A 27,728-nucleotide genomic window follows, 5' to 3' on the forward strand; every position below is an offset into this window, starting at 1 on the left:
ACCCAACACTTGGGGCCACCTAAGGGCAATGATCCCCACAAGCTCCTTCCAAAGCCCAGCCTAAAGCCAGGCAACTTACTAAATGTGTGCCTGAGTTTGTACCTGTGGCCCTGGATGCAGCATGAGGTCAGTTTGCAATGAAAGGCTAGGGGAGCTAGGCATAGTGGCTCATGCCCATAGTCCTCCCTGTAGTCCACTACTCGGGAGGTTAAGGAGGTTCACTGGAGCCCAGGAGTTTGAGTCCAGCCTGGGCAACATAGTAAAACCCACTTCTTAAAAAAGGGTAAAGAAAGAAAGGCGAAGAGGTTGAAGACTGGCTCCAGGTCCAGTGCTCTCATTCAGGCCCTGCAGCTGCAACTTCTCCAGGGCTGCCAGAGCCAGAACCATTTCCCGGGTCAGCATGGAGTGCACCTGCCACTTGGCACGGTCTGCACAGTGATCTGCCAGCATTCCAGGGCCTAATATAAGCCATCAGTAGCAAGTCTGCCTTAACAGGAGACCTTGTCCCTTGGGAAGAATGGTGTAAGAATCTCCTGATCCAATCTTCTTCCACGCTCCAACAGAATTTCATTGGAAAAGTTTTATTGAAAAAAAAATTGTACAAATAAGTTCTTGGATTGATAGCAACAAAGGCTCATGTTCCCCCTTCCCTCCGCATCTTTGAAGAACTAAAAAAGGAAGAAACAAAAACAAAAAGTTCATCCCCACAACGCCAGACACGATGCTTCTTGACCAGAGTCTGCCCAGAAGCCCCTCCTGAGAGCTCTTTCTCGATCCGCCTCACTGCGGCCAGGTCATTCTGGGGGTGCCTGGTCCCAGGGGCTGCAGCACCTAGTTTTATAGTTGGGAGAGGTTGGGATAGAGCTAGGGAGGCGGCTGAGGTGTTTTGGCGTCAGGAGAAGAGGGCTGGCTGACCCCGCTAGCTCAATTTGGTCTCACAGGTGAAAAGGTACCTGGCTATAAATATGAACACTGATTGAGGCAGGCTTGATCTGGGACTTTGGGGGCAGGCAGGATGACTGTGGCCCAGGTCCCACAGGATGTGGAGTTTCCAAGCTCAGCATCATGGTATCTGGGGCCCATGTCCAAGTGAAGTGAATTCTAGCTGGGAAGGTCCGCTCAGGCACACGGGAACCCTGGTCTGTTTTTCCACCCCCACCCCATGGAGTATCCAAGGCTGGTACCTCACCTCCCCCCAAACCCCAATAGCACCCATGTGTCTCAGGAGCCTTTGGCTGCCTCCTGCCATCCTGTGTGCACCCTGAGGCCCTATAACTCGTCTCGCATCTTGTCACCCTTAGGCCGGACCAGGCGCCCAATGAACAGCAGGGAGCCACTCTGGGTGTCCCGCACCAGGAAGATGAAGGGGTGGTCGGCGTAGAACAGCTTGGGACTGCGCAGCTCCTCGCGCCCATAGATGTCCTGGTCAAAGGGGTTGCCGTCTGTGTCCAACTCAAAGGCGGTGGCATGGAATACACTGGCCAGGTACAGGTCCTTCTTGCCTGACATGCGTGACAAGTCGGCCTTGTTCTTGTCAATGGCCTCAGTCAGGCCCAGCCCAGCCAGGTGTTTCTGTGGGAACAAGGAGGTGTGCCAGGTGAAGCCATGGCATGCCAGGCTCCTCCACCCTCAAACCCTCCACCCCATACTACCCTGACTGCTCCTCAGAGAGGAGAGAACTGCTCCCTGGCCACCTTCTGTATGCCAGGCGTGGCACTGGGCACTTCAAACCACAGCTTTCTCAATTCTCACTGAAACCCTACAAGGGCTTCTAATCCCCACTTCACAGATGAGGAAGCTGAGACTCAGAAAACAAGTGAGAAAATATCCCAGCACTGCCCAGCCGCAGTTCAGGGACAGGCAGCATGGGCACCACCCAGGAGCTTATCTGAAATGCTCATGTCCTGACTCCAGCCCAGACCCCTGAATCAGAATCTCTGGGATTGGGCATGGATTCCTTTTCACAAACTCCCCAAGTGCTTTCTTAGCATACTCAAGTTTGAGAAAGACGGATCTAAGGACAACTATGTCCACATCACTCTGGGGCTTAAAACCTGTCCCACTTTGGGAGATGGAGGCAGGCGAATCACTTGAGGTCAGGAGTTCAAGACCAGCCTGGCCAACATGGTGAAATCCCGTCTCTATGAAAAATACAAAAATTAGCTGGGGGTGATGGCTCGTGCCTGTAATCCCAGCTACTCGGGAGGCTGAGGCAGCTGTGCAGAGTGATAGGATGCCTGGAATTTGCTTCGGAATAATCGGATGCAGGGGGAACTGGTGGGTAGCGATGGCTCACTATTGGCCGTGAGCTGATAATGCTTGAAGCTGGGTGATAGACACTTGAGGGTTCATGACACTCATCTACTTTTAAATTTATTTTTCCAATGTTCCATAGTAAAAAGTTAAAACACATACACAAACACACACACACATCTTTCCACCACCCTGCCCAGCTCTTGGAAGCCAACCATAAGCTCTTTAACATATGACCTGTGCCTCCGTGGCAGCCTCCAGCCACATCCCTTGGCACGCCCCACCCCACTCTCCAGACAGCCTCACTGGACAGCTTATACCCTGGATGGCCATCCTGTCTCCCATTAGGGACCTTTAGAAACCACTTCTTTCAGGAAGGCTTCCCGAGCCCACAAGACGAGTGGTGCCTCCCTGGACCTTCCTGTTATCAGTCTGGTGCTGCCTGTCTCTCTCACCTGGCTTGGAGCTCCCTGAGGGCAGGGCCCACATCCAGGGCTCTCCCTGGCTCTCAATGCAGAAGAGAGGACAGTAAAGGGCTGTGGGCTGAGTAAATGGCAGGGCCCAGGATTCTGCAGGATAACCTCCACCTCCCTGGCAAGGCCACACAGGAATCAGGCGTGAGGTCCTGAGACTCAGGGGGTCCTGAGACAGGCATTCGAGGTAGGCCCAGCTCTTCCCACCCTGACGACCTCGCACACGTCATCCACCTCAAATTTCCCAACTCTACCCCATGAACTGGGGGGTGGGGTCTCCACTGAGGGTTCCAGGAGGACACCAGAGGAACAAGGGGAGAAGGGCGTGTGACAACAGTCACTGGAGAAGGGGCTAGGGAAGGATCAAGCCCAGGACCAGGGGAGAGACAGTGACCCCTCTCCAGGAACTCCCAGGGTCTATAGCACAAACCAGTACAAGCTCTACTTGTCCCTGGTTTGGAGCCTAAGCCCCACTTCATCTCCAGCTTTCTCTCTCCAAGCTGTCTGGGCAGCAAGTCTGGATCAACTCTGCAGGTGAGAACCATTTTTGGCATCCAAGGAAAAAATGACACAAAAGTTTCCTTTTTTGGGTCAGTCAAAAATCTCTCTCTTGATGACAAAAAGGCCGCTATTATGTTTTTACCTTGAGGTCTAATTGCAACTCCACCACTTACGAGCCTGGGGAAACTTAGGGAGTCATTGCTTCTCTCTGAGCCTCTGCCCACCGCCCAGGGTGGCTGCAAGGGAGAATCTTGAGCATGTGTGTTAAGTTTCTGGCCACCCTAGATGACCCATAGCTACCAGTCTGATTATTGCATGGTAGATAATCCTCCAGCTTAAACAATCTATAACTGGGGGCACTTCAGACCTCAGAGGCAGTGCTGTGACCGAAAGTTAGCTCTGGTGCAAGATGACCTTAGAGGCAGTGCTGTGACCGAAGGTTAGCTCTGGTGCAAGATGTCTGAATTACTAGCTGTGTGACTTTGCACAGGTTACTTAACTTTTCTGAGTCTCAGTTTCCTCATCTCTAAGATGAAATTTATAGTCGTACCTAATAAAGTTGTTTTGAGGATTAAAAGAGTTTAATACATACAAAGACTGGGTATGGTGGTTCACACCTGTAATTCCAGCACTTTGGGAGACGGAGGCAGGCGAATCACTTGAGGTCAGGAGTTCAAGACCAGCCTGGCCAACATGGTGAAATCCCGTCTCTATTAAAAATACAAAAATTAGCTGGGGGTGGTGGCTCATGCCTGTAATCCCAGCTACTCAGGAGGTTGAGGCAGGAGAACTGCCTGAACCCGGGAGGTGGAGGTTGCAGTGAGCCAAGATGGCACCATTGCACTCCAGCCTGGGCAACAGAGTGAGACTCCATCTCAAAACGAAAACAAAAACGTATAAAGTGCTGAGAAGAACGTCTAGCATACAGGAAGTGTTCTGTTATATTTAGCTGCTGGTATTATCATCATCTTCCCAAGGGCAGGGCCCACACCTCCTGTCCCAGCTTCCCCTATCACAGAGCCCAGCACTGCCTGGACATGCAGGGGGTCTTGGGACAGACCTGCTGAATTGGTGAGTGGGACCCCAACACCTCCCCCTGACTCCAAGCCCTGCAGGCCCCTGGGCTGGGCCACCCCTCACCTGCAGGTCATGGGTCACCTCCACCACACCCTTGGGCAAGGAGATGGCGACAGCCTTCTTCTGCATCTTCCCCATCCAGATCTTCAGCTGCTCTTTGGTCAGCAGCTTTTCAAGGCGCTCAAGAGGCTCCACGTGATGGGGCATGAGGATGATGAGGCTGGAGAGCTTGTGGGCCAGGGGCATCTCCACGATTTGCAGCTTTTCCTTCTCGTCGTCATAGTAGTTGTAGAGGCCTGGGAGAGGAGCGGAGAGGACACTGGGCACCCTGTGTGCAGGGGTGGGTCAGACCCTAACTACCCTTAGATCTCCACCCACCTTAACACCCTGGTCCTCACAGCACCTACCTGTCCGGTGCATCATCATGACACCCACGGTATAGGACCGAGTCACCATGAAGCCACGGTTGTCTACCATCTTGTGGTGGAATTTCTCATCCCAGTGTGCTGTAGTTGGGGCAAAACACAGGGTCAGAGACACATGGCCACCCCCAGACACAATCACAGCCCACAGCCACCCCCAACTGCAGACCCTTGATTTGTCCCTGCCACAGGTCTTTGCTCCATTCTTCAGAGCCCAGCTGCAGAGCACCCAGCCCACAGAGTCCATGTTCCCAGCTTTGGGAAGGGGTCTTGGCCCCAGGACATGCCATCTGAGGATGCGGTTCCCTACAGTCAGTGCCTGGCTGCTCCCACATGAAACAGAATTTATTCCACCCTCAGTTCAGCCACCTCTATGGCCACCCCCAGCTCTGGCACTTGTCAGATATTTTGGAAACATGCTCTGAGGTGGGCTTTCTACCCTACCTGGTACCTGAGGAACAGCTGTGCCCTGGGCAGGGAGTGCCCCCATGACCACCCTTCATTTTTTTTGTTTATTTTTCTTTTTGAGATAAGGTCCGTCCTAATCCGTCCCCCAGCTGGAGTGCTGTGGTGCAATCACGACGCACTGCAGTCTTGAATTCCCGGGCTCCAGCAATCCTCACACCTCAGCCTCCAGAGTAGCTGGGACTACCAACATGTGCCACCATGCCTGGCTAATTTTTTGTAGAGATGGGGTCTCGCCATCTTACCCAGGCTGGTCTCGAATTCCTGGGCTCATGTGATCCACCCACCTTGACCTCCCAAAGTGCTAGGATTACAGGTATGAGCTACTGTGCTCGGCCCACCCTTCATTTTTCTCTGCAAGTTCTGTCTCCATGACCAGAAAATCACAACAAAAAATGTCTGAGAGTGGCCTGAACCCTGCCCTTGCTCACAGCCAGACCTATGTTCCAATCCAAGCTCAGTCACCGACTCGGGGAGACCTCACCTCTCCTAGCTTGGCCTCATTTGTAAAACAAGGGTTACTTCATTCTCACAGCAAACTGTGAGAATAGTATTGTCTATGTAGGTACTCAAAAATATTTATTAATCCTACATCTAATCTTCAACTGAAGACAGAGGCATCTGGGCCTGAGTCCTGGCTTTGCTTCCTCCTCGCTGAGCCTGTATCCTCACTGTGAAATGAAGGTAACACTGCCTGTCCCCAAGGTTGCTTTAAGGATTCGGGGTCTTGGTCGGCTGTGGTGGCTCGCACCTGTAATCCCAGCACTTTGGGAGGCCGAGGTGGGCAGATCACTTGAGGCCAGAAGTTTGAGACCAGCGTGGCCAACATGGCGAAACCCTGTCTCTACTAAAAATACAAAAATTAGCTGGGTGTGGTGGTAGGCGCCTGTAATCCCAGTTACTCGGGAGGCTGAAGCAGGAGAATTGCTTGAACCTGGGAGGCCAAGGCTGCAGTGAGCTGAGATCGTGCCATTGCACTCCAGCCTGGGTGACAGAGTGAGACTATCTCAAAATAAAAATAATTTTAAAAAAAGGATTCGGGTTCTTTCTCTAGCTCACTACTGAGGCAGAATGGATTATTAAATTTTATTCATTCCAAGATATAAAGGAGGAGCACTCTGACGAAGTTCGGTCAGAATACATTCCATGGAGTCCCTCTGGGGCCTCGGCTCCCTGAACCATTCCTTTACACGTTGCTACCTGTCTCTGAATCTAGCTTCCAGTCTGTACAAAACGCTGAGTGACAGTCCTGCCTCCCTGGGTTGTCACAGCATAAATGAGAGGCAGTGAAGAATGGAGCGCATGGAATGTCGTCCTAACTCTTGTTAGGGGGTCCTGGCAGGAGGAGGAAGAGGACCCCTGAGCGCGCCCCCGACTCACGCTTGAAGAACATGGCGTTGACTAGCAGGGCACCGTCCGTGCGCTCCACGTCCTTGGTGACCTCGGGCAGCTTGCCGTCTGTGGTCTGCGCGGCCCACTCGTTGATGGACTGCAGCGCGCTGCGCTTGTCGCGGAAGTTGATCTTGGAGTGCTCGCAGTTGTAGTGCTGCTTGCTGCTGCGCACGAAGTCATCAGCGAAGCTCACGGAACTGGGTCCGTATAGGCGGCTGCCCAGCTTCCAAGTCACGTTGCGCGCCGTGGAGTTGCTGAGTGAGCGCAGCAGCTCGCCCAGGCCGGTGTGCACCTCCTCGTCGCGCAGCTGCTCAGCGCTCAGCACTGCCTTGGCCTGCGACGCTGTGGTCGCCTTGCCACCCAGCGACACGAGCCCCAGCGACGAGGCCACCACCACGGGCGACACCAGGATGTTCTCCACTGCCTGGTCCTTGGCCATGGCCTGGTACAGGCTGAAGGCCAGGCCGGCGCTGCGCTCAGCAAGCGTGGCCGCCTTGGGGCTCAACTTCTCCGCCGTTCCAGGAGCTGCTGCAGCTGCAGGTTTCTTCACCTCCGCGGTCAGGGCCACCGCAAGAAGGCAGAAGGCGCTGAGGAGCAGGAGGGAGTGCATGGCTAGGAGGTGGTTTTCGTGCACCACGGTGGGCCTGTGAGGGTTGCACAGACAGGGTGGTCTTGAAGCCCAAGGCCTTCCTTCCCCAACAACCACCCCCAGCCCTCTGGCTACCACAAGTCCCCTGGAGATGGGGGTAAAAGAGCCCACAGTCCAGGAATCCCAGACCTGACGCAGGGTTGCCAGCCTCTCAGAGGCCTCTGTGACCTCCCTACTCAAAGCAGCATTCCCAGCAAGTCACCACCAGACCACCTTATTGATTTCCTGCATTGGCCAGCCAACACTTCCACTTATTTGTGTGTTTATTACATATCTATTTCTGCTAAGTAGGCTGTGGCCTCCAGAAGGACAGAAAACCTAGCCAATCTGGTTGCCACTATATCCCCCGTGCCTAGTACACAGTAGGCCTCAGTTCTTCCTGAATGAAGGTAAAACAGGGTCACTTGGCCACACCTGGGGTCCTCATCAGTTTTATAGAGTGGTCAGCCCTGATCTCACATAACCCTGGGGGCCCTTTTCCAGTGAGAAAAAGCAGCAGCTGAGCTGAGAATCTGCAGGAAGCCCAGATGCCTGGGCAAGGGATGAGGGACAGAGCTGGAGGGCTGCCCCGCCCCCATGCCTTTCATTCTGCTCTGGGACGTTAATGAGTCACCGGTTGGGTCACTCATTAAATGGGGAGCCCAGATGCTTCAATCTGCTGCCCCAAGGGTGACCCTGAGAGTGTGTGTGTGTCCTGTGTCCACTCAGCCTCAGTCTCCCTTTTCCAGGCTGAAGGGTCCAGGTCTCCATGCCCAAGGCTTCTGTCTGGGCAGGAACTTGGAATGTCCATCTGCCCACAGTGCTCCTGGTGCGGATGGGAAATCCCCAGGACAAAAGCTCCTGGGGGACCGACTCCTTTGAAGATTCGGTGGGGGTGGGAAGGAGGCTTCCTGACATAGCACAAGGACACGATACTAGGGAAAAGGGTGAGTCACACAAAGCTCGATAGAGCAGTGACCCCCTCCCCCATCACCAGCAGCTGGCCAGAGGTGCACTCAGCCTCCAAGGAAGCTGGAGCCATGTCAGATTCCATTCTGCCCTCCCATCTGACAGCCTCTGCCACACAGGCCATTTGCTCCAAGGCTTCAGGGTTGCCCTCAGGCCTCCTCCCCAAGCCCCAGCAGTAGCAGTGGCCCCCAGGACAAGCCCCAGTCCCCTCTCTGGGGCCTCCAGTTGGGACAGTCTCTGTTCCTGGGATACTTCCACACTCCCTCTCTCCCTTCAGGCCATTATCCTCCTCTACGTCATGCAACAGCACAGGAGAGATGACAGGGCAAAGGGAAGGATAGAAGGAACCCTGATGGAGGCTGCAACACCACTGCTCTGGTAGATCCCAGCTTGTGGTCATCCTTGAAAAAGACCGAAATTTGAGATCCTGGTGGAAGACCCTCAGGACTCTGGCTGCCTGGGGACCACTGTATTTCTGGGAAGACTCTACTGCTGCCATCTCAAAAACCTGGACAGGTTCCCCATCCCCCGGGACTGCCACCCTCCTTGAAGCCTTGAAGGTGCAGTATAAAAGAAGCAAAGGGTCCAAGGAGAGGGAGGTGGGGAGAAGAGGGAAGGCCCAGAGATCTACAAATGTCTGGCAGGAGCGGGGAGATCTGAGTCTCACCCTAAAATGAAGGGGGGATCTTGGGGCCTAGAATAAACCCCAAGACACCTTCCTCCCAGCCCTGGCTCCTTCCCTGCCAGAACTGGAGCCTCAAAGGCAGAGCAACCATATAATTTATTGCACAAACAAGGACACTTATAAAAGTAAAATGGGCGCTACTAATTATTACACCAGGATAATAGGCATATGGCCACCCTACTCAAACGCCACCTCTGATCCAGACCAGTGATGCTGGAGCTCAGACCGCAACAGAGTCCACCAGCCTCCCTTCCCAGAGGAGGCAGCTGAAGAGCCCGCTCCCAGCCATGCAACGTGGCAGGTACCATCTTGACAGCCCCCACCCCCACCAGCCAGAACCTCAAAGGACTGGGAGGGGCTTCTCAAGCAAGCTCCAAATAACTGGTTTGGGATTCCTCAGGCAGCTCGCTAGGCCCACAGCAGCTTAGCCCCTGCTCCTGGTGGTGACGTGGCAGGCAGGAAGCTGAACTGTCTCCACCGGCCGGCAGAGGGGGGCTTCCAGCCTGGGAAGCAGGTCTGATTCAGGTCCCTGGGGGTGCCACGTATTTGCCAGGGGACTCCAGGAGCCTTCTTGGCCTTAACTGCCTTCCCATCTGCACATGGATCTCTGAAGGGAGATGCGCTACTGGGGAGAAGGGCAGCCCCATTAAACCCAGCAGCAGAAATGGGGAAAGGCAAGTTACTGCAAGCAGGCCAGCCTCCCACAGCCCAGCCCATCTCGCCACAGAGAAATGCCGGCCCTCAGGCCAAGGTTAGCTGAGTTACAGTCCCACAAAGAAAATACAAGATCACCTAGCCAGGACTGTGCCCACAGCTAGTCGGACTGAGCAGGGTCTGGAAGGGAAAGGGAGGAGATGATGGGGGCCACTAGAGGGTCCCAAACACTTGAGAGGTCTAAAGTACCTGGAAACTGCCTCAGAGGGAGGTCAATGCCTGCCTTTTTCATTCTGAAAGAAAACAGAAGAGTAAAGAGGACGGGAGAGGGCAGAGGACAGATGGTGAGGAGGCCCCTGGCGCAGAGGGCACAACCAGTTCCCAATCTACAGGGCCCTTGGAGGTCGACCACCTCACTGTACAATGGGAGAAACGAGGCCAGGGCAGGGGGCCACCCCAGGTCCCTCGGGATAAACAGGGGTCTGCCTTCCTAGCACAGGGGTTCTTCCTCACAGAAGCACAGATCGCCTCCGGAGGGCTGCATGCGGTGTCCTGTTACACAGCCAGTACAAAAACTCTCTGCAGGAAGTCCCGGTGACAGAGGAGACAAAGGAGAGGATGGGAAGGGGGGATGGGTACATGAACCATCTGAAGACAGTAGGGTGTGGCCCCGGCCAGAATTCCGGAGAACCAAAGCCCGCCTCATTTTCCCCAGGCCTCCATCTGGGCCCTACAGCCCAGAGGGATCGGCCGGAAAAAAAGGAAGAGGAGGGGCTGAGACTCTGGGCCAGTGTGGAAGTGCATCCATTGTCCCTCCTGCTCTCCAGCCACCTCAGGAATGTTTCTAAGCTGGGGGCCAGGGAACCCCAGCCTCTGGAAGTTAGACTCTGCAGTTTAAACCCTGCAGTTACTCCAAGAACCCGGTGGCAGTGGACAGAAGGAGAGACTCAAATCCTTCTAGTCAGCCCCTTCATCCCCAAAGCAGAGCAGACCCTGCTGACCCTACTCCCTTTTTCGGAGGGTAGGGAGCCTCGCTGGCCAAGTGTTTCCCTTGACTGCCATCATCCAGGCTGCAAGCTGCTGATGAGAAATTGAGCCACTGTCGCCCACTTCTATCAGAGCACATGGACCCCAGAAGTCAAGACTATTTCACCTCCTTTCCCACCACCCTACTACCTTCAGGAGGCTCAGATTCCCTCAGCAAGCCTGTGAGGAGGCTGGGCCACCAATCACTGCTGCCCCTGAGTCTCAACCATAGAACGGAAGTGACCTGGAACTGCGAGGCCGGCCTGTCCTCCCTACCCCTGCGGGAAGAGGCACCGGACCCCATCTCCTTCCTCCTCTGTTTCTTTCCACAGAGGCTCTGCTCTCCGCCTCAAGGCCCCTTTACACAGCACCTAGTCTCATCTCTGCCACCACCACCTTCTAGGGGTCCCTGCACTTTTTCCCAGTCCTCCGAGTGCACGGACTCCCACCCCGGCTCCTATCTCCGCCCTAGCCCTCAGCTGGCTCCATCACTGGCTAGCCCTGGGCTCTCGATTCCAAACCCTCCAGCGGCCCACAAAGTGCCGGGGTCTCCAGTTTGCAGGCTCTGGCTTGGCCCCCAACACTTCGCTGGGTCCTCTCGCCCTTCTCACTCACTCGCGCACCCCCAGATTGCTCGGCGCTCCCCCGGGCCGCACGCAGGCGTCTCCCGCGCCTCACCTGGGTCGGGCTGGGCTGGCGCCGGGACCTGACTCTCGCCCTCGAGCCACGACACGATTCTGCTCTTCGCCCGCTCCCCGGCTCCTGGGATCTATATATGGCAGTCCCCACCCCCTCCTGCCCGTCCCGAGAAACTTCTGGAAAGTTGGAAACGCTTCCGGACGGCGCCCCAGCTCCGCCAAAAAAAGCCAAAGACCTCCCTCAAATCTCCCCAGCCCCCGGCCCCTCCCTCTGCCGGCGCCTCCCGGTTCCTGGGTCCTACTGCCCCCCTCGGCGGCCTGGGCTGCGGGGCGCCGGGAGTCCCCACGGGGACCAGCGTGTCCTTCAGAGTGCCAGACTCCTCCCACCCCCAGGCTCTCTGCACAAGCTAGCCCACTCCTAATTGCACATTCCTTCAGGCACCCTTTTCCCCTCAGGGGCTCTGCTCCAAGCAGAGCCATCTCCCATTCTGCCCGCTCTCCCCCATTTTCAAGCTGAAACATAATTGAACCCTATGCACCCCTCTCCCTCTCAGGGGAGACGGTCAGGCTTCTGAAGGCAGTGCCCTTCTCCATGCTTGTTCATTCAAAAAACCTCAACCTCAGCGATGGCCAGAGGGAGAGGGAGCCAACCGGACCCAGTACCTGCCTGGCACCCGGAAAGTTCAAGTCTTGGAGTAATAGAAGCAGAGATGCCTGGGGAACTTCAGGGGGTCTGGCTGGGCTTGGAGGAGTGCAGAGGAAGGAAAACCTGGCTCTCCACTGAGCAAGGTGCTGTGTGACCCTAAGCAGGTTACTTTCCCTTTCTGGGCCTCTGTTCCCTTGGCTGTGAAATGTGGTGCTAAGGCATCCCTTGCTTTTTTTCCCCTCTCTCTCCCTTTCTCAATCCTTGTCACCCCAGGCCCTCTCCCTATTGCATCCTCTCCCTGTTTGAGTCCCCTCCCACAGGCCTCAGGTCTCACTGTCAATTCCTACCCCACCCTCGAAAACTGATAGCTCCTTGACCTCCGAGTTAAGCTAGGGTATTCATTACTGTTCTAGGTGCTGAGGACACAGCTGAGAGCTGAACAAAGTCCTTGCCCTGTGCAATGTCCATCTGAGGGGTATGCGCATGTTAGTAGGGAATTCAGTGAGGCAGATTGTTTAGGAAACCCTAAATAATCTGGGCTACAGTGGCTCAATTTCTGGTCAGAAGCTTGCAGCCTAGATGATGGCAGCCAAAGGAAAGACTTGGCCAACGAGGCTCCTCCCTACCCTCCAAAAAGTCTTCTTTAGTAGTTTAATGATACCTATTGGATGGACACAGTATGGAGAGAAAGGGACAGGGTAGGGACTCTTCATTCATTCATTCATTCATTCATTCATTCATTCATTCAATCAACAAACCGTGTTGAGCGTCTTCTTTCTTCTAGGTGCCTGCCTGGATCCTGAGGAACAAAAAAATACCAGCACCCAGCAAATGAGTCAATCACCTGGGTCCCTGCCCTCCGTTATGGTTGTGGGGAAGCCTGGTGGTGGTGACAAACCTCTCGGTCTGGGTAGGCTTCTGCTGCTCAGAGTCTTTTGAGTACACGGACTGTGGGAAATCTCAGATCCCAAAAGCTTCAGACTCTGTGGTTCAGAGTCAAGGAATCAGAGATTACTTTCACTCAAAGCCCCCAAGGAGTCTTTGAATCCAGCTAAGGAATCTTAACATGTCAAAATCTCAGAGTCGAAGGATTCTGGAATAAATGTATTAAAGACTCTGAGCTGCAAGGCATCTCAGAGGTCAGGGGTTCCTGTCTGCAGCCCCAAGCAGAAGCCCTCTCTTCAGTATCCCAAAAAGGCAAGCACCCAGGCACCTCTACGAAGAGAGAGCTCACCTCCTTCAGAGGCAGCCCCACATTCTTTTTTAGGACAGGTCTGATTATTAACAAAACCTTCCGCCTGTAATCCCAGCACTTTGGGAGGCTGAGGCGGGTGGATCACCTGAGGTCAGGAGTTCAAGATTAGCCTGGCCAAAATAGTGAAACCCCATCTCTAATAAAAAATATGAAAATTAGCCAGCTGTGGTGTCATGTGCCTGTAATCCCAGCTACTCAGGAGGCTGAGGCGGGAGAATCGCTTGAACCTGAGAGGTGGAGGTTGCAGTGAGCTGAGATGTTGCCATTGCACTCCAGCATGGGTGACAGACGGAGACTCCATCTCAAAAAAAAAAAAGATAAATTCTTGTTTATCCAAGGAGAACTCCCGGGTCCCAGGGCCAGACCCCACTCTCTACTGCCACCCTCACATTGGCCCTCAGGCTTCCTTGTGACTTGGTCAGCAAGCTGAGGGCAGGGCAGAAACAAAGAGTGCCCATCAATGCTGGCAGAACAGAGAGGGTCGCCTGGGTTTTCAGCAGGTTCAGATGTCAAAATCCCGACGAGACTTCCTTCCTCTACACTCTTACATCTCTTAGCTCTTTTAAGCTTCACCAACACCTGAGGGGGAGGCTGAGAGTGCTGTGACTGTCCCATTTTGAGGGATAAACCAAGGCTCATGCTGTTAAATAGACCCAGTATCGTGAGAGGTCACAGGAGAGAGGATCTGCCTTTATAGACAGCAAAGCTGAGGCCTAAGGTGGGCTGGATCTGAAGGCCTGACCCCCACCCGACCCTCACTAACCTCACAGAAGCCTCCTCTGTGGCCTATCCCGCTGCTGTATTCTCTCTGTTATCACCCTGTATTGCCAGTGAACCGTCACTGGAGACTTTGGAAGGGCAGGGTCTTTTCCTTGTCACTCTGAGTCCCCAGCTCCAGCAAAGGGACAGTATGGAAGAGGCACTGGGTAAGCACGGCCGGCCAGGGGATGAGAAGTGGCTGCCAAGTCTGCTGTGCCCCTAGCACAGCCTCCCTGAAGAAGGAAAAGCAACGGCTCCTTTAAATTTCCAAGATCAGCAAAAAAAAAACAAAAAAAGTCAAGAGCCTTTGCCACAATATTCTTAGCTCTGAGCCCAGCCCAGACTGACTGTGGCCCTTCCCCCACATTCCGGGCAGAGCTTTCTGGAAAAAGCACTCTTTTAGCGGGTGGGGGAGAAGAGTCTGATAAGCAGAGAAACTCTCAAGCATGTGGTCTCTGGACTCCTCCAGTGCCTCGCTTACCTGCAGGAAGTGGTCCTGGTGCCTGGCATGTGGAAGCCGGCTGGAAATCCTCTGGGTCCCTAGGTCCCAGGAGGTGTGGAGAGCAGGAAGTAGAAAACCATCAAATCCAGTGGCATCCACACTATACAGAGAGGAAAACGGAGGCCCAGAGAGGGCAGGAATTTACCCAAAGTCACACAGCAAATCAGAGGTGGAGCTGGGCTGGAGCCTAAGCCCTGGACTCCTAGCCCTCTTTCTCCCACAGTACCCTCTAATGACCCAGTGGGTATGTAAGCCCAGTTCTGCCAGGTGCTGCAGAAACAGCTTTCTTTGGCCCCAGTGGCTAGATTCACTCAGTCTTCACCCCATAGAATCCTAGGAGAAAAACTAGCATGTCCTTTAAGTGTGCAACGTATTCACATTTATTATCATATTTATTCCTTTCAGGTAAGGAAGAATGTTCCCATTTTCAGCATGAAAAAACTGAGGATCAGGAAGACTAAGCAATAGCGTCAAGGGCACACAACAAGCCAGAGTCAGAGCTGGGTTTTGAATCAGGTCTGTTTATGCCATATCCATGGGAAGGCAGGGAGTGGACGAGAAGGAAGTGACATTTATGGGCCATTTTGCCACTGCCAGGCTCTGTGCTGGGCACCATCAACTGTGTCTCACTTTTAATTATAGAACATTAATCAGAAGGAAGTTTAATCCCCTTCTTTTTACATTGGTATAAAACTGGAGCCCAGAAAGCTCCAGCTGCCAGTCCAGGGTCGGCCCCCTCCCTCAGGGAGCCAGGGCTGCTGTAGGCAGCTCTTCTTTGAGATGCTGTCCAGGAGCCAAGAATGTGCTTTCAGCCCAAGGCATGAGTCAGGAAAACACGATTTCTGTAATCTCGGATTCTCTCTCTTGGAGCGTGGGGCCTTCTATCCAAAAAGGGCTGTCCTGCGTGCTGCCACGTTGAAGGGTGGGCAGCCGGTCCATGTGGGACGGGTGGGCACATGATTCCTCCCCTCCTCCTCCTCCCAGGGCAGGCCCGCCCCCACCCCTCTGCAATCCTGGTGCTGAGCAAAGCCACATAGGAACTCCAGCGCCTTCACCCACATGCCTGGCACAACACCCAGCAGACACAATCCCACTGACACGCTATATATATGCAGGCGTGTTTGCACCCACACACATGGTGCACACACATGGCACTTAAGCAGTCTCTTCACACAATCCATGTACACACATGTCTGTGTAACTCCAGTAGCCCAAATGCACCCCGCCCCCCTACACAGGTGTTTGCTGGGTATTGACATATGCACAGGCTCAGGTTCCCTGCCCCCTCTCCCAGCCTCCCTCTCTCAGGCTTCCTCTGGCAACCCATGCAACCAGCTCCAGTGCCTGCAAGACCAGGCCTGAAGGGCTGGTGGGATGGAGGATGTGTGTTAACTACAGTCCTGCCTTTCCCTTCCCTTCTTGTTCTCGTGTCCCTTAGGTGCTGCTGAGCCTGTAATAATAGCAATGGCCAGGTGGGCTACAGGGCTGTCCTCCCTTGTCTTAGCATCCCTGACACTCAGAAAAGGGACTCCTGAGCTCTGACCACCCCCCACACCCTGCCAAACCAGCTATAATCTGCTTCAGCCCAGTGCAGCCCTGCTGTGCTATGGAGTGCAAAATGCTCTCACTTGGGGGTTAGGAGACCCTGCCCCAGGTCTGCCACTCCTTGGCTATGCGCCCATGATTTAAGTTCCCTCTTTGTAAAATAGGACTGATACTCTACAAAATGATGAGACACACAGATAAAATAATGAATAGGAGAGGATGTTACGAACACTAAGTGATGTTAGGATCTCCACTGCACCCCTCTGCTCACATCTTCACCAACTGGTCAAATCTTACACAACCTGTAGACGTGAGCTCTGACCATTCCTTCCCTGTCCTCTGACCATTCCTGCCCTGTCCTCTGATCATTCCTGCCCTGTCCTCTGAGCGCTATCCCATCAGTTCCTCTCACACCTCACCTTGCACATACACACGACGCTAACAAAGGGCTGTGACTGGAGTGGGGACTTCTCTGAGGAGGAACAGGCAGCGGATAGTAGTCTGGCAAGCAGGAGAAGCCCAGCCTGGGAGTCAGGAAGTCTGTGTTGGGATCTGTCCCTGCCACTGTTCATCGGTGACCTTGGAAAGTCACTGCACCTCTCTGCACCTCAATTTCCTCATCTGTAACATGGGGTATGAGCAGGGTCTGGAAGAGTTTGAAGGATTCAATTTTAAACAGGAAAAAGGATGTGTACACACTCCTGGCAGGAGTAGAAATGGGCACATGCTTTCTAGAAGGTAGTTGGCACTTTTAAATAAAAATATGTTATTGAATAATTCTCTGCAACTTTGTTTATAATAGCAAAAATTGGAAGCAACCTAATTGTCCAACCATAGGGGGTGGGAATACCATGAAGCTGGAAAAAAAAAAAACGCCAGGAAGTTCTTTATGTCCTGATACTGAATTTGGTGTTAGACTGGAAGAGCAGCATGCAGAGCATACGTTACCTATTCACACATTTTCACGATTTAAAATTATTCATGTTCTTTTGGGAAAAAAATCAATTTTTAGAAATTTCACTAAAGGAAATGACGTTTAAAAATATGAGCATAGATGTATGTAGAAGAATGTTCTTCAGAACCTTGTGCGTAATAACAAAAAATTAGAGAGAAGGTCAATAAGGGATGAAGTATTTGCAGATGTCAAAAAGGGGAAAGCTTGTTGTAATCCCCAGGCACAGAAAGATCGCTTGGTGGATTGTTGGATAAAAAAATAAAGCCGTTTATGAAACAACCTGTTTATGAAAATTCCATGGGAGAGCTGCAGATATCTGGAAGAATGTTCACATTTCACCAAAAAGTTAATGCTGGTTTTGGGGTGATTTTCACTTAATTTTTTAAACGTTTCTGCTATTAAAAGATTTGGGGTTATTTATGTAGAAACAGAATCTCACTCTGTTGCCCAGGCTGGAGTGCAGTGGTGCAAACACAGCTCACTGCAGCCAAGATGTCATGGGCTCAAGCAATCCTCCCACCTCAGTCTCCCAAGTAGCTGGGACCACAGGTGTATGCCACCAAGCCTGGCTAATGTTTTCATTTTGAGAGACAAGGTCTCACCATGTTGCCCAGGCTGGTCTTGAACTCCAAAGGCTGAAGCGATCCTCCTGCCTTGGCCTCCCAAAGTGCTAGGATGACAGGTGTGAGCCACTGCGCCCGGCATTGGTTTTTTATTGAATGAATGTGTATTATATGTAATTAATACAAAATATATAGGTATATAAAATATTCATAGAGAAAGGCTACAAAGAAATACTCTTACGTCATTTAATAGTGTTTATCCTTGGAGATAGAAATATATATCATCTTTATTTTCTTTTATCTGCTTCTCTGAACTGTTTTCAATAGCATATATTACTTTCATAGTTAGCCAAAAAAAAAAAAAAAAAAATCAACCACACACAGAAGCACACAGAAGGGTATCGAGCTCCAGCCTGAAGGGGGCTTGTCCGAGGGTGGCTGGGGAAGTGGTGGTGCTGAGCCTGGGGCTCAGAGCTACTGCACTGCAACCCTGGGGAAGGTGGGAGGCTGGGGCTGGGGCTCCTCTGGCCAGGTCTGGCATTTCCCACCAGCCCAGACCTGCTGGCTTTAGGCCTCAGGCTAAAGAGCCAAATCGGCCGGGCGCGGTGGCTCAAGCCTGTAATCCCAGCACTTTGGGAGGCCGAGACGGGCGGATCACGAGGTCAGGAGATCGAGACCATCCTGGCTAACACGGTGAAACCCCGTCTCTACTAAAAACTACAAAAAACTAGCCGGGCGACGTGGCGGCGCCTGTAGTCCCAGCTACCCGGGAGGCTGAGACAGGAGAATGGCGTGAACCCGGGAGGCGGAGCTTGCAGTGAGCTGAGATCCGGCCACAGCACTCCAGCCTGGGCGACAGAGCGAGACTCCGTCTCAAAAAAAAAAAAAAAAAAAAAAAAAAAAAAAGCCAAATCATGGCAAGATTTCATGGGACGCAGCCAGGGGAGGGTAGGCATGAGATCCCACAGAGGCCACCATGGGAGGGGGTACGTGTGAGTAAAGCTGTGGAGGTTGGTGACAGGTCATCCTGCGTTTTTGCTTCTCTGCTGCTGCATGGAGAGTAAGAGAAGAAGGCCAGAGGAGAGAATGGCTCGGTAACCTGGAGAGAGATGCTGGTGCCCGGACCAGGCAGGGGACTCGGGCTGGAGAGGGCCCAGTGGTGGTGGGTTGGGCATGGAGGGCCTGGGAGAAGGGGGAAGGAGGACTCTCTGGTGCCTGGCCTGGAGAACAAGTGGAAATGGTCCCTTTCCTGCAATGAAGACTCTGGGGGAAGGCAGTGAGTTCTGGGGGAAGCTGGTGGGCTCCATAGACTGGAGACATCAGGAGGCTATAGTGTCTGTGAGTCTGGTACTTGGGAGAGAAGGCCCGTCCGGAGGTGACAATTTGCGAATCATGGTTATAGGGGAGTAACTGAAAGATGCCACAGGTGAAAGATGCGGATCAGAGCAAGCACAGAGAGCCTGAGGAGAAGAGAGGCTGTGGAGAAATGGGCCCACGCCAGGCCAAGGGGTGATCCTGCCACCTCCCAGAAGGGAAACCAAGGCTGAGCTGGCAGAGCCACTGGAGGGGGCAGAGGCACAGAGGGAGGGCCATGCCCCAGGCGATGGAGCAGCAGTTCCCTCCTCCTAGCTGAGAGCTGAGGGAAGACCAGGCAGCCGCAGGGGTGAGTGTAGTGGGGTGGGCTGGACCAGTGCTGGGGTCTGTACACTCGGCCGGGCCCCATTGGCTCTTGGGACCGAAGCAAGCCCAGAGACAGGCCGAGCTGATGCAACGTGGGCCTATCGTTGCAGGCCTTGCTGAGGGGATGCAGCTGTGTTGGCTGCTGCCCAGAGGTTCCAGCAGGGAGGGGGCTGGCTCTCAGGGCCGCCTAGAGGTCTGGGACTGCAGCCCAGCCAGGCCCAAAAGCTGTCTGTTCTGGGTCTGCTCTGACTCAGGAGGGAAACACGCCTTTCATGGAAGCACCCAGCGCTGTTGGCTGGGTCTGTGTGTGTCTGTGTGCCCATGTGTGTGTGATGGGGGAGGAGCCCATAGCTGATGCTATATAAACAGCTGTGCTTCACAGGCTCAGCATTCCCAGGGCCAGATGGGGAAACAGGGGAGGGGAGGAGCTGGCCACCTGCCAAGCCCAGGCCTCTGGCTGAGCCCCAGCTCCTGGATTCCAGTCTGTGCTCAGCCTCTGACTCTACACCTGAAGTTCAGCAAGTCCCTGATCCCTCTGAGCCTCAGTTTCCCCATCTCGAGTTGGCACAGAGTTGTGAAAAAGAACTCAGAGGCTGGGAGCTAGAGTGGGAAGGGAGTCCCCAGGGAGCACAGCTGCCTGGTCTTCACACCAAGAGCAAGCACAGGAGAAAGGCAACTAGCGTTTCCCGATGCCCGCGGTGTGCCAGGAGCTCCTGCGCTTTCTATTAATTCCCATCACCCTGCTATGAGGTAGGCATTTTCTCCCCATTTTGCAGATGATGAAACTGAGCCCCAAACAAGCAGAAATTATACAGGTGGGTTTGAAGCTAGCTCTCCTTGCTTGGGGTCTGGGATTCTGTCCACAGCAGCCACTGGGCCATACCTGCAAGGGTGTCAGAAGGTTTGTGCTGGCGTCAGTGTCGCCAAAGACTCCAGGAGCCACCCACATTTTGGGCACTGCCTAAAGTTGATTACTTTGTTAACCTTGCCCAGGCCCCAGGCAGAGGCTTTAAATTGTTAGAACAATGAAGAAGAGAGAGCTGGATCAACACTGGCCAGGGTTGAGGGAGTGCTGGGACATAACTGGGGTAAAGGACTCATCAGAGCATAGGCTAAGGCTCAGGAATTCATAGGCAGCTTCCTCCAGCTCCCTGACACAGGGTCCCGAGAAGACTAATGATGGTGGTGCTGAGTGCTAGAAAGGGTCTGTCCCAGACGCAAATCTAGACACCAAGTCTGGTCCCCCGAACAAGGCAGGGAGCCAGGTTATTGGAGCAAGGCTATGAGTCCCTGAGGTGAGGAACTACAGAGCTTGGCCTGAAGATGGAGCTTGGCATGGTTTGTGCAGGAGCAAGCAGGTCAACAACAGGCCGGCATCACAGGTCCACAGGACTGGCCCAGCCCGCCAATGCCAGGTGTCTGCCCTGCCACCTAGGGTGAGGCTGGCTCTGCCATGGTGCCCATGGGTGGTGGGATGGGGGATGAGGATGTCTAGTGCCTACAGAGCTGGCTCTGCCACCGCTGGGCATTTTCAGAGATGGAGTCTTGCCCAAGGATTACCCCATAGAAGTTTTACCAAGGAACTTCTGGAGACAGAAAGGCTTGACCCAAAGACATCGTGTGGACATAAAATTCCAAGCACTGGGAGACCACTCATTTTCTCTCAAAACCCACTTTTCCTGAGCAACTGTTCCAAGCCAGGCCCTATTCTGGAACACAGAAGCAAAACCAAATCTACTTCCTTAAACAATGGGACTCACTCACACCAGGTGCTCAGGAATGTGACGGAGGGGAGGAAGCAGAAAAGCTCTGGACTGTAGCCCAGCCAGAAGGAGCCCAGAAGTACCCAATCCAATGTGGGAACAGGGGTCAGGGAAGACTTCCTGGAGGAGGCTGCCTAAGGTTGAGAAGTGCACACCAAGCAGAGAAGACTGGGAATAGGGTGAGGCAAGTGAGGCACCTGCCTTGGGGGTGCAATTAATGAGAGCACCAAAAACCTCAGTCATCAAAGTAAATCACGTTTCATGCAATATTTCAAAAAATCTAAATCCATACAAAAATTCTATGAGTAACAAAATATCACAATTTTTTTTTTTTTTTGAGACGGAGTCTCACTCTGTCACCCAGGTTGGAGTGCAGTGGCGCGATCTCCGCTCCCAGGTTCACGCCATTCTCCTGCCTCAGCCTCCCTAGAAGCTGGGATTACAGGCGCCCACCACCACGCCCGGCTAATTTTTTTGTATTTTTAGTGGAGATGGGGTTTCACCGTGTTCACCAGGATGGTCTCGATCTCCTGACCTTGTGATCCGCCCGCCTCGGCCTCCCAAAGTGCTGGGACTACAGGCGTGAACCACCGCGCCTGGCCTAAAATGTTACAATTTTAAATAAAGACAGGATCAGGGCCAACCTCATGGGCGTTCAGCCTGTGCAGTCTCACAGACCCTCCCACGTGGTTCGACATTTTACTATTGTCATCCTGCAATTCTTTTTTTATTTTTGCATTTTTTTGTAGAGATGGGTCTCTCTATTGCCCAGGCTGGTCTTGAACTCCTGGGCTCAAGAGATCCTTTGGGCTCAAGTTATCCTTCCATGTCGGCCTCTCTAAGTGCCAGGGTTACAGACTTGAGCCGCTACCCAGCCGCTGCAATTTTTTTTTTTTTTTTTTTTGAGACAGAGTCTCACTCTGTTGCCCAGGCTGGAGTGCACACTGCAACCTCCAACTCCTGGGTTCAAGTGATTCTCCTGCCTCAGCCTTCTGAGTAGCTGGGATTACAGGAGCCCGCCACCACACCCAGCTAATTGTCGCTGCAATTCTTAATAATTTTTGAGGCTAGGCACGGTGGTTCATGCCTATAATCCCAGCACTTTGGGAGGCCAAGGCAGGTGGATCATTTGAGGTCAGGAGTTCGAGACCAGCCTGGCCAACATGGTGAAACCCCATCTCTACTTAAAATACAAAAGTTAGCTGGGTGTGGTGGCACGTGCCTGTAATCTCAGCTATTCGGGAGGCTGAGGCAGGAGAATTGCTTGAACCCAAGAAGTGGAGGTTGCAGTGAGCCGAGGTCACACCACTATACTCCAGCCTGGGCAACAAATAATAATAATAATAATAATTTTTGAAGAAGGGGCCTCACAAATTACATTGCCAGTTTCAGACAGGATTAGTAGCACGGACGATGTCAAGTCATATTGGAGCCTGAGACAAAAGGAAAAATAAAAAAGTCCTTATTTAAAATGTGATATTTTGTTCATCATGGATTTTTTGCATTCGTTTTGATTTTTAAAAAATATTGCGTGAGGCCGGGCGCGGTGGCTCACGCCTGTAATCCCAGCACTTTGGGAGGCCAAGGAGGGCGGATCACGAGGTCAGGAGTTCAAGACCAGCCTGGCTAATATGGTGAAACTCCGTCTCTACTAAAAATACAAAAAATTAGCCGGGCGTGCTGGCGGGCGCTTGTAGTCCCAGCTACTTGGGAGGCTGAGGCAGGAGAATGGCATGAACCTGGGAGGTGGAGCTTACAGTGAGCCAAGATCATGCCACTGTACTCCAGCCTGGGCAACAGAGCAAGATTCCGTCTCAAAAAAAAAAAAAAAAAATTACATGAAAATATGATTAACCCTGATTACTGAGATTTCTGGTGTTCCTTTTAGTGTGCACTTGTCTCACCCTAGTTCCAGCCCTGGAAGAAGGCGAGGAGAGGAAAGACACCCTGGCAGGGGGAAGAGCAGGGGCAAAGGCTGGCAGCCCAAGTGCCAAGGAGAACTGGCACGTGAGGTGCCAGGAAGGCTCTGGGGAGCAGGCAGGGCCTTCAGGCCCCTCTCAGGTCCCACTGACACTTGCTGGAGAGGCAGTGTCTCCCTACCCCTCAAATCACCATCCAGAACCTCGATGCCCATCTGCAAAGTGAGAGCCATGGTTCCTTTCAAGCTTATCTTCCTCTTCCAGGTAGTTCCGAGGAACAACGACAACAAAAAGACCCTGGGTTGGAAGTGGCCTGTAAACTGGACAGCATGTGCCCAAATTCTGTGCCAGGTGTCACAGCAGTTCCCACAGATCTCTGCAGCCCTCCAGGCCTCGCTCCATTCTCACGGTTCTGAGGCCTCCCTCCACCAGCCAAGGCACCCCCTTCCCTGCCCTCAGTGCACATTAAGAGAAAGTCACAGGAAGGAGCCTTTCTCCTTCAGGAGCCTTTACTCCTTCACTCTTCCTTTTATGCAACAAAGATTTTTTTTTTTTTTTTTTTTTTTTGAGATAGAGTCTCCCTCTGTCACCCAGGCTGGAGTGCAGTGGCATGATCTAGGCTCACTGCAACCTCTGCCTCCCGGGTTCAAGCAATTCTCTGCCTCAGCCTCCTGAGTAGCTGGGATTACAAGCGCCCACCACCATGCCCAGCTAATTTTTGTGTTTTTAGAAGAGACGGGGTTTCACCATATTGGCCAGGCTGGTCTTGAACTCCTGACCTCGTGATCCACCCACCTCGGCCTCCCAAAGTGCTGGGATTACAGGCGTGAGCCACCATGCCCGGCAGAGATTTGTTGTTGTTGAGACGGAGTCTCACTCTGTAGTGGAGCGGTGGGATCTTGGCTCACTGCAACCTCTGGCTCCTGGGCTCAAGTGATTCTCCTGCCTCAGCCTCCTGAGTAGCTGGCATTACAGGTACGCACTACCACTCCTGGCTAATTTTTGTATTTTTAGTAGAGACAAGGTTTCACCATGTTGGTCAGGCTGGTCTCAAACTCCTGACCTCAGGTGATCTGCCTGCCTCAGTCTCCCAAAGTGCTGGGGTTACAGGCGTGAGCTACCGTTCCTAGCCTCATGTAGCAAAGATTTATTGAGAACCCACAATTTACCAGGCACTGTTCTAGGTACTGGGATAAAAAAGTGGGCAAAATCAGACCTTTGCCCTCCAGGAGCCTGGTGAGCCGGTGAGTGGAGACAGGCAATAAACTAAGAAAGAAATGTGGGCCGGGCGCGGTGGCTCAAGCCTGTAATCCCAGCACTTTGGGAGGCCGAGACGGGCGGATCACGAGGTCAGGAGATGGAGACCATCCTGGCTAACACGGTGAAACCCCGTCTCTACTAAAAATACAAAAACTAGCCGGGCGAGGTGGCGGGCGCCTGTAGTCCCAGCTACTCGGGAAGCTGAGGCAGGAGAATGGCGTAAACCCGGGAGGCGGAGCTTGCAGTGAGCTGAGATCTGGCCATTGTACTCCAGTCCGGGCGACAGAGCGAGACTCCGCCTCAAAAAAAAAAAAAAAAAAAAAAAAAAAAGAAAGAAATGTGATCATTTCCAATAATAATGAGGGCTAGTAAGAAACGGAAACAGGTGTTGTGGGTAAGACTACTTTACACCAGGCAGCCTGAAATCTGAATAAGAAGCTGTAATCATTTCCTGTGGCTGCTGTATCTAGTACCACACACTTAGTGGCTTCAAATGATACAAATTTATTCTTTTATGGTTTTGAGGTCAGAAGACTTAAATGGGCTAGCAACTTCTTCTAAAGACTCGGGATGAATCTGCTTCCTTGCCCTTTCCAGCTTCTAGAAGCCACCCACATTCCTTGACTTGTGGCCCCTGCCTCTACCTTCAAAGCCAGCAGCATGACAGTTGCCAGTCTCCCTCTCTCTTTGATTTCGCCTTCCCTTATCACATCTGTTTCTCTGACTCCAGCCCCCTTGCCTCCCTCTTGAGATGGACCTCCCTGATGACACTGGGCCACCAGTAAAGTCTTCCTATTTCAAGATCCATAATTTAATCTCATGTGCAAAGTCCCTTGTACCATGCAAGGTAATGCACTCACAGGTTCCAGGGAGTCGGACATGGATGTCTTCGGGGAGCCATTCTTCCTTCAACCAAAGGAGAAGGGAGACCTTTATGGTGGGAGGGGTGATCCCAAGCAGAGGGAGCTGCATGGGCAAAGGCCCCACAGTTAGAATGAACTAGGCATGCTCTAGGAATAGCAAGAAGGTCAGCCTTCTAGAAAGTAATGCTCCAGTTAGCTTGATTTGCATCAACATTCGTGAGGCCAATCCCATCTCTATCAACAAATGTTCTACAGTGTGCGTCCAGGAGCCCTGCAAGTCCAGGGCATCCCCTTGGCATTTCAGGTCATCTCCTGCATCCTTCTGCTTCTAGCTGCCAGACTCTTCACATACTTAGAGCAAGAGCCCTGGACACTTGAGGAAGGCGCCTGCCTGGGCACTCACCTGGGCTGGGGCCAGGCCGACTTTGGTGGAGGGGTGGGCCCAGCCCCTAGAACCTGAGTATAATTCTGCTCTTTCTTCCCCACTGAAGGCCAGGATTGTGTGGCTAAGGATGGATGGGGGCAGGAAAGCTAGACCTCAGGCAGTGGCAGGAGCTGTCAATGGCCATATTGTTAGCTCTGGGCTGTGGCATGGAGGCACCAGGGTAGGGCTGAATGAGGCATCTATTTGCTAGGTCAGGACGCCCAGGTCAGGGTCTCTCTTGGGAGATGCCTCCTAACCCCAACTCTGTCCAGACCCTGCCATGTGGCTCCCTTGACATCTCTGGTACCCATCCCTCAGGGACCACAACTGTAACTGGCTGGCTCACTGTGAGGTTGGCTGTCAGATGGTGGTCTTCTCAGTTAAAATGTGAGCTCTCCACATAAGCCAGGAACTGTCTTCATCACCGCCAAGTCCCAGCAGCCAGCAGCCAGCACCCAACCCAGGGCCTGGCTCAGAGAAGTTGCTCCATGCACGCGTGCAATGAACGGAGGAATGGAGAAATGGATGAGAGAGACTGGGCCACCCTTACTTCCCCTGGTCACCTCCTCCATTGACCACTGCACCCTCCTGCTCACTAGGCCTCCCTGCCTCTGGTCTCTCTTCCCAGACACTCTTCATTTTAACACACCATCTAGTTAAAACCCTCCTGGGGCTCCCTGAGACCCCCAGGATCTGCCAAGCCCCAGCGTCACCAGGCTACTTGCCCACCGATTCTGTCCTCTACCTCTGCACTCCTCCTCAAGCAGTCCCCGGCACTGTCCAGTGTGCGCTCTTGTACTTGTGTATTCTTATGCCCAGAAAGCCCCTCCTCCCCTTCTCCCGGTATGGATGGCTCCTACCCTCGGTTCAGGCTCCTCCAGGAAGCGGCCGGACCACCCCCGGCCTCCCCTGGGCTCTCACAGCCCGTGCTTCCCCCATCTCAGCACCAATTGTAATTCTCAGTTAGTACATCTGTCTCCCTTTCCACACCCTGAGCCCCTCAGGGCAGAGACTAATGCTGACCCATATCTATCTTTGTCCGCTCCAGGGCCCTGGACGAGGTCAGGCACAGAACAAATGTTCAGCAAAGGTGTAAGCCCAGCCCCAGGCCAGTGGGCGGGTCCTATAGCCTGACTAGTGGGCGCTTCTGCCCTCTGGTGTCCATTTTGGGTCACTACGCTTTTCTATCTCTTTCAGGGGCTTCCTAGGGTGATGTACCCCAAAAGTGGTTCTCAGAGTGTGGTCCCAGAACCAATTGTATCAGCATCACCTTGGTACCTGTCAGAAAATTCTTGGGCTGTACTCTGGGCATGAATCAGAAACTCTGGCTAGGGGAAAGCAATCTGGATTTTACCAAGCCCTCCAGATGTTTCCGATGCAGGCTAAAGTTTGCAAACCATTCTCCTGGAAGAACCCTAAGCCTGAGCCACTCCCAGGAGCTCCAGGTAAGGGAGGAGACAGGACCCACCTGGTGGAGTTGCCAGGTATAATACAGGATTCCAGTTAAATTTGAATTTCAGATAAACAGAAACATGTTATTGCAAGTATTGCACAAGACACACAAACTAAAAAAAAAAAAAAACAAAAAACAAAAAAACATTGTTTATGTGAAATCCAACTTCAACTGGGTGTCCTATGCTCTCTTTCTGTATCAGCAGCCCTATGCAAAGGACCTTGTTCTTATTTCAGTACACTGCTGTCGCCATCTTGAAATTCTTAGTAATCTTTTCTACTAGGAGCCCTGAATTTTCTTTTCTTTTCTTTTCTTTTTTTTTGAGACCGAGTCTCGCTCTGTCGCCCAAGCTGGAGTGCAGTAGCATGATCTCAGCTCATGCCGAGATCTAGACCATCCTGGCTAACATGGTGAAACCCCCCGTCTCTACTAAAAATTTAAAAAATCAGCCAGGTGTGGTGGCACGCGCCTGTAGTCCCAGCTACTCAGGAGGGCGAGACAGAAGAATCGCTTGAACCCTGCACTTTTCCATGCAGTCATCCCAGACACCCCTAATCATCTGCTCTCCTGCTGCCCCCTGCCCTCCAATCTCCCAGACCTCTTCGCCACTCCCACTGTGGCTGACGGCCTTGCTTCCTGATTCACTGAGAGAGTGGACGTGATCAGCAATGAACTCCAGAGGCTCCACGACCACACCGACCAACCTCCCTGCATCTGCCTTCTCTCAGTGGATAAAGCCACGCACTCCTCAGAAGGTCGGCCCCTGCTCGTGTGGCTGAATTCCAACCCCTCAGCTACTCAAGGCCATGGCTGCGGCAGTCCCTCCATCTCCCCCATATCTTCCACTGTTCTCTCATCTAGACCTTTCCCATCAGCATACACACATTCTATCTCATAAAAACATTCTCGATTTTTCTCTTCATCCCCTTTCCTTCCTTCCCTTTCCATCAGAACTCCT

General features: G+C 52.9%; 1 protein-coding gene across 3 annotated transcripts; it reads right to left on the reverse strand.

The window, feature by feature from the left end:
• Positions 1-565: 565 nt before the first annotated feature.
• SERPINH1 (serpin family H member 1) lies at positions 566-11,486 on the reverse strand. 3 transcript variants are annotated; one of them, XM_010366791.1, is made up of 6 exons: positions 11,224-11,486; positions 9,769-9,812; positions 6,572-7,227; positions 4,712-4,810; positions 4,368-4,600; positions 566-1,572 (listed from the first exon to the last, which is right to left on the reverse strand). In XM_010366791.1, exons 3-6 carry the CDS (start codon positions 7,191-7,193, stop codon positions 1,270-1,272), a joined length of 1,257 nt encoding a protein of 418 aa, XP_010365093.1. In that variant the 5' UTR covers positions 7,194-7,227; positions 9,769-9,812; positions 11,224-11,486; the 3' UTR covers positions 566-1,269. The 3 variants fall into 3 exon arrangements, with proteins under 3 accessions (XP_010365093.1, XP_010365092.1, XP_030774661.1); XM_010366790.2 differs by lacking the exon at positions 9,769-9,812 and having other exon boundaries at positions 11,224-11,450; XM_030918801.1 differs by lacking the exons at positions 9,769-9,812; positions 11,224-11,486 and adding an exon at positions 9,658-9,679 and having other exon boundaries at positions 608-1,572.
• Between the last annotated feature and the right edge of the window lie 16,242 nt (positions 11,487-27,728).

Source organism: Rhinopithecus roxellana, chromosome 15, assembly GCF_007565055.1.
Source record: "Rhinopithecus roxellana isolate Shanxi Qingling chromosome 15, ASM756505v1, whole genome shotgun sequence".
Lineage (NCBI taxonomy): Eukaryota > Metazoa > Chordata > Mammalia > Primates > Cercopithecidae > Rhinopithecus > Rhinopithecus roxellana.

Coding starts and splice junctions, on each gene's coding strand:
- SERPINH1 (XM_010366791.1), bottom strand. CDS start 7,193: ATGCACTCCCTCCTGCTCCTCAGCGCCTTCTGCCTTCTTGCGGTGGCC. Junction 4,811..6,571: donor CAACGCCATGTTCTTCAAGC/GTGAGTCGGGGG, acceptor CCCCAACTACAG/CACACTGGGATGAGAAATTC. Junction 4,601..4,711: donor CATGATGATGCACCGGACAG/GTAGGTGCTGTG, acceptor CTCCTCTCCCAG/GCCTCTACAACTACTATGAC.